Raw genomic sequence first — 6,438 nt, 5'->3', positions numbered from 1 at the left:
ACCCGGCTGCTGAGAGCCAATCAGGGCCCGAGGAGCAACTGCTTACTCCGAGTCCCCAGCCGCTGGAGGATGGACGTGAAGAGGAGGACTCGGCTGTGGTGGAGTACAGCGACCCGTACGCGGAGGAGGATCCACCGTGGGCCCCCAGGAGCTACCTGGAGAAAGGTCCGTCCACTAAAACAGACCGTACTGTTTCCGCTTCAAGTTTTATCTACTGTAGTGTACTAGAGCTGGGTTGTTCTGTGCCTTTCTGTGTGGAGTTTGTATGTTCTCCCCATGTTTGTGTAGGGGCCCTTGAGCAAGGCACTGGCTCAGATCCATGGACAGTAAAAGAAATAGACCAACAAATCTCGTTGTTTTGGACGGAGACCAGTGAAAGAAAAATAAAAGCACTTTTCCGGTGATGGCTAATTACTGCTAACTAACATGCTAGTTAACATTAATACAGGCACATGCTAATTACTGCTAACTAACATGCTAGTTAACACTAACATAGGCACAGGCTAATTACTGCTAACTAACATGCTAGTTAACATTAACATAGCCACAGGCTAATTACTGCTAACTAACATGCTAGTTAACATAGGCACAGGCTAGTTACTGCTAACTAACATGCTAGTTAACGGTAACATATGCACAGGCTAATTGCTGCTTACTAACATGGTAGTTAACATTAGCATAGGCACAGGCTAATTACTGCTAACTAACATGCTAGTTAACATTAGTAATTAAACAGCTGATGTAAGTCCAAACTGTCTGCGAACTTCTCCTGACAATACGGTGATTTGTCAACTATGCAACCGCAAGTCGCGTGATTATGACACAATCGTTAGCCTATTTTTATAAAAAACGTCTGCTACGGAGTCATAACGTGAGATACAAGGTAATGGATCCTTTTATACATTGTTGTGTTTTTTTTAGAAATAAACAACGGACAAATAGAGTCTTTAAATGTTTCAGACGTAAAGTTATTCACTGTCACAGTGACGCCAAAATGAATGGAAGTCAATGGGATGAGGGCTTTGTAGCATTAAAATGCCACCATGGGAACTACGCTTAGAGATTATAAATGTAAGGTCATGTCAGATCTATTCATGTCCTAGATGTGGGGGGGGGCAGTGACTTGATTTATTATTTGATTATTTTGTCGCCCTCCAGTGGTGGCCATCTACGACTATGCGGCCGACAAAGAGGACGAGCTGTCGTTCCAGGAAGGATCGATCATCTACGTCATCAAGAAGAACGAGGACGGCTGGTACGAAGGGGTGATGAACGCCACCACCGGCCTCTTCCCAGGAAACTACGTGGAGTCCATCATGCACTACGCTGACTGACGGGGACGGAGAAGGACTCTCTTTGTGTGTCTTTGTCTCCGGATGTGTGTTGTCTCACTGCAGTTCAGTGTCTTGGACCTGAACCGGAAGAGAGAAGATGACTCCGCTTTCCATTTACTTCGGATTCACACAAACCAATCAGAGCATCATATTTTAGTGTGAGTGTAGTTTATTAGACAGAATCAGAACCTGTAAGTGAGACTTTGTTTTGTTTTTGCATGTGTCTCTTTTTACCCATAAGGCCTTGCATTTCGGGGTTTCTTAATGCTGGTTCGGATTGTGTTCTTAAATAAGTAATACGTTCTCCTGTTAGAGGACTGGGAGGCATTTCAGGCGTCTTGTTATAAAGTGTTATAACATTTCTGTTTTTCCACACAATCTCAGACGACAAGAAAAGATGCATTCTTTTCATATTTTTCTTGTGATCACAAGAAATTGGTTTTAAGGTGCCGATATAACAGGTTTGTTTTCCAGAAATCACAAAATAATTCAGCAAAATCTCACTTTTATCTTCTTCTTTAAGTCGGAACTCAGTTAAATCTGAACACGCTGACCATTGACCAAAAGATACTGTTTCTAATTCCACTTCTTCCCCGGCCCCCAGGGAGCGTGTCAGCCTGTGAAGCTAATTGAACATAGCGTCCGAACAAACATCGGAACTCCCAACCCGTCACGTGACGCCTTCCGACCCAAAAATACTTCACGGAGAAAGGGGGGTTATTTACCCTGATATATTCTTCTTGCTTTATGTCTGTCTGCATCACAACCCCTGCAAATCTGATCCATTTAGTCCGATAACATTAAGAAAGTCTAGAAGGACTGCATGATTAAATTATTTAATCCCCGTTCCAGTTAACGATCAGTCCATCGAGGATCTCTGAGGAGCTATGAGTGATGATGGAGGGGGGATCTCTGGGGAGCTATGAGTGAGGATGGAGGAGGGATCTATGGGGAGCTATGAGTGAGGATGGAGGAGGGATCTATGGGGAGCTATGAGTGAGGATGTAGGAAGGATCTCTGGGGACATTGAGTGAGGATGGAGGAGGGATCTCTGAGGAGCTATGAGTGAGGATGGAGGAGGGATCTCTGGGGAGCTATGAGTGAGGACGGAGGAGGAGGGATCTCTGGGGAACTATGAGTAAGGATGGAGGTGGGATCTCTGAGGAGCTGTGAGTGAGGATGGAGAAGGGATATCTGAGGAGCTGTGAGTGAGGATGGAGGAGGGATATCTGGGGAGCTGTGAGTGAGGATGGAGGAGGGATATCTGAGGAGCTGTGAGTGACGATACAAAGAGCGGTCTTCCTGGAAGCCATGCAGCTGCTAACTCCGCCCAAACAGCTGACGAATTCACATGACGCTTCAGAGGAAAGGATGTCTTATCCCTCTAAAAACACATTTCCCAGTTTCCCCTCTACTCCCATGCTTCCTCAGGACAGACTAAGTAAAGGAAGCAAGTGGAGGAAACGTGGATGTACTCCTGGTCCTATTACACATCCTTAAGTAAGACCCCACCCGATGTAAGACTTTTTAGATAAAAGGAGAGCAAAACAAGCGAGTGTTCAAGGAGACATTTAAAGTAAAAAAAAAATTGTCTTTGTCTCGATGAGAGAAGCTGTAAAAACAGGTAAAATTAATTTTCTCACCTCATCTTTAGCACTTTGTTTTTCAATCGTGGAACAATAATTTTGTGCTCACAGGAAAACATATCTTGTTATGTTCAGGTCTTTCATTTTTGCTGTGATCAAAAGAAAAACAATGCGTGTACTAAACTTCATTATGTCTTCTCTGGGCTTCCGTAGTTTTAACCTCTCCTTCCCCCACCCCCCTCTGAAATAAGCTGTTTACTGTCTTTCCCCTGAAGCAAAGACTTGAGATCATTTTTTAGTATTAAATAAGTAGGAGCCCAGAAGAAATATGAAACAGCTTAAAAAGGCAGTTTGAAAGGAAGCTATGCAAAAGACAATTTTGCACTAAACATTAAAGGTGCTCTAAGTGATTTCACATGTTTTTAGGCTACAACATTTTTTGTCACACACATCGAACATCTCCTCACTATCTGCTAGCTGCCTGTCCCAAAAACACACTGTAAAAACATCTCACTATCTGCTAGCTGCCTGTCCCCAGAACACACTGTAAAAAACATTTCACTATCTGCTAGCTGCCTGTCCCCTGAACACACTGTAAAAAACATCTCACTATACGCTAGCTGCCTGTCCTCGGACACACTGTAAAAAACATCTATCTGCTAGCTGCCTGTCCCCAGAACACACTGTAAAAAACATCTCACTATCTGCTAGCTGCCTGTCCCCTTAACACACTGTAAAAACATCTCCTCACTATCTGCTAGCTGCCTGTCCCCAGAACACACTGTAAAAAAACATCTCCTCACTATCTGCTAGCTGCCTGTCCTCTGAACACACTGTAAAAACATCTCCTCACTATCTGCTAGCTGCCTGTCCCCAGAACAGCCCCCCCCCCACTTTGTTTGACAATACTTAAGAATGTCAACAAGAAGTGACATCTCCCAACATCGCTTAGAGCACCTTTAAATTCAAAATACACTCTTTCTTTTGTTTTATTTCTCCCTTTCTTCCTCTGAAGCACTTTTGAAGCTTTATCTTCATCCTATCTGACAATGAAGTAAATAAATGCTAAATCTGAGAAAAGAATTACATTAAATGAAAGAAGAAGAAACACTTGAGGCTGTTTTATGGTTCCGCGTAAACTCCACGCCGTCACTGTTGTGACCCCTTTCAGAGTTCTGCGTTGGGGTTGAACGTGTATCTTTGCATCGCCAGAACGCTGGAGGGGTGGGGCGGGTCTCCGGAGGGTCAGTCGCAAAACTCTTTGTTTACTTGTGTGTGGCGGGGGGGGATTGAGCGAGAGAGAAGGTGAGAGAGTGACGGCGAGTAGCAACTCTAAAGTCATAGTGAGAGAAACAAATTGTCTCAACCGTTCTGACCACTGTTTGTGTGTTTGTGTGTGTGTGTGTGTGTGTGTCTGTGTGTGTGTGTGTGTCCGTCTGTCTCCCCTGTTCTTTCTAACCCTCTCCTTGACTTCATGTTGTTTATGGAGAAGGAGAACCAGGAGATGAGTTGGGGGGAAAATGCAACGCTACCACGCCACGGTGGAGAGACTTGCGTCACCGCGACATATAGTTACAATTCTCGAGAGGTGATGTCAGGCAACGGCGTAGACGCAGAGAGGTCTGCAGGGGGACGCCGTCGATTCTACGTACAACCATAACACAGCCTTTACCTTCCAACACTTCTATAATCATTGAAACTGGATCAAAGTGTCTATATTTCCTTAAACCCTTGTGTTGTCCTCCCGGGTCAAAAAAGATTAACACTTATTTTTGTCTCTTACTCTTTTTTTCAACATTTGACATTTTCAACGCATTATTTATTTATTTTTATTTCACTAACACCACCTTACTACCACTAGTTTTACACTACTTTATGGAATTCATGGTCAATAACCATCATTTAAACCGAATTATACCTAATATTTGAGCTAATAAAGCAGAAATTAATAATTTTTATGACTAATAGTTAAGATCAGAGGTATGTTGAGTGGATGCTGATTTGAAACCATTTCAGTTTACACCCAAAATTCAATGAAAGTGATTAATTGTATTTGCAAAGAATTTGCGTGGAATCCATCCTTTTGTCTGTGGTAATTGGGTTAAAAAGAAACCCATGTTTCTTTTCTTTTTTTAAGAATATTTTTGGGCATTCTGCCTTTAATGGAAAGGACAGCTAGGTGAGAAAAGGGGGAGACATGCAGGAGGTCGGACTCTAACCCTGAACATCTGTGTCAAGGAACAAACCTATGTACTATATGTGCACCTGCTCTACCCACAGAACCAACTCATCCACAAGAATGCCATATTTCTGATATAGACATATAGTGTTAAATTAAACAGAAAAAACAACAATATTCCCAGAGCAAAAGCTCTCTCTCGCCTGTGACTCACAATCCTATGCCGCATGGCAGGTGGAAACTCCATTTAAAAAAACAATACTTTTAGCCTGTTTAGAGCCAATATGGGCGGCTGTGGCTCAGTGGTAGAACGGTTGCCAATTGGAAGGTTGGTGGTTCTGTCCCTGGCCCTGCAATCCCATGTCAAAGTGTCCTTGGGCAAGACACTGAACCCCGAGTTTCCCCCGATGCTGCGCCATCGGAGTGTGAATGTGTGTGAGTGTTTATCTGATGAGCAGGTGGCACCTTGTACAGCAGCCTCGGCCACAGTGAATGAATGTGTGTGAATGGTGAATGTTTCCTGTATGATGTAAAAGAGCTTTGAGTAGTCGTTAAGACTAGAAAAGCGCTATATAAATACAGTACATTTAAATACAGCACAATATATCTCACATGTAAATCAGTAACTAAGTGTTAATTTCACTCACTAGAGTTGGGGTGGTTAGAGAAATGGAAAGACGACCCAAAACGGCTTTTCGTAGTTTTATTTTGTTTCTGTCGTCTTTGAATGAAAGGTATTTTACAATGCTAAAATTACTGTTTATTTACATGGAGTCTGGTGGGTTCAGTTAGGAAAAGCAATTTTGCTGATGTTTTTATGTTTAAAAAAAAGGATTTTACTCTTTAACAAAAAGGTCCACTTCCTTAGAAATCCTTCCATCATGTTGTCAGACACTTAGAATAATAATCTGAGTCAGTCAGCTGCAAAACGAGCACTTTGTGAAGGTAAATAATAAATCCCATCAGTCAAAAAATGATTGACAGCATTCAGCACACAGATCAACAGGCTGAATAGGTAGGTGTCCAGTATGTTAACGTAACACACTAAGTTATTTAACTACACAACAGCACACAGATCAACTACCAGGGCGTGGAGACTTAACTATACCGCTGACAAGCCTCTCTTCAAGCACCCATCTGTGCACTTGTTCCCCCAGCTCTGCCATCTTGCTTTTAGCAGTATTTTTATGCAGTATGAGGAACTCTAACTCTTGAGTCGAATGCAGATTTGAGTTGCGCATGCTCAGATTTAAACGGTTTACTTCATAACTGTCATACTGAAATAAGTGAAATCCATGAAATACTAAAGTTTTGTCATTACAAACAATAACAGAAGATG

At 42.6% G+C, this 6,438-nt stretch overlaps 2 protein-coding genes across 2 annotated transcripts in view; both read left to right on the top strand.

Annotated features, from left to right (window-relative positions):
* LOC116686209 (abl interactor 2) overlaps positions 1 to 3,270 on the top strand; it is a 110,794-nt gene extending 107,524 nt beyond the window's left edge. The window contains exons 9-10 of the mRNA XM_032511191.1: positions 1 to 165; positions 1,159 to 3,270. The exon at positions 1 to 165 is cut by the window's left edge and continues 24 nt beyond it. Of these exons, the coding sequence (XP_032367082.1) occupies positions 1 to 165; positions 1,159 to 1,334 (341 nt within the window). The 3' untranslated portion in view covers positions 1,335 to 3,270. The remainder of the gene's footprint in view (positions 166 to 1,158) is intronic.
* Positions 3,271 to 4,528: 1,258 nt separating this feature from the next.
* The window catches only part of cnot11 (CCR4-NOT transcription complex, subunit 11), a 35,361-nt gene continuing 33,451 nt past the window's right edge, over positions 4,529 to 6,438 (top strand). The window contains exon 1 of the mRNA XM_032511189.1: positions 4,529 to 4,540. The gene's annotated coding sequence lies outside the window, so the exon portion shown is untranslated. The remainder of the gene's footprint in view (positions 4,541 to 6,438) is intronic.

The sequence above is a fragment of the Etheostoma spectabile genome, unplaced genomic scaffold (genome assembly GCF_008692095.1).
Source record: "Etheostoma spectabile isolate EspeVRDwgs_2016 unplaced genomic scaffold, UIUC_Espe_1.0 scaffold333, whole genome shotgun sequence".
Taxonomy (NCBI): Eukaryota; Metazoa; Chordata; class Actinopteri; order Perciformes; family Percidae; genus Etheostoma; species Etheostoma spectabile.
This window is presented reverse-complemented; position numbering and strand designations above follow the sequence as displayed.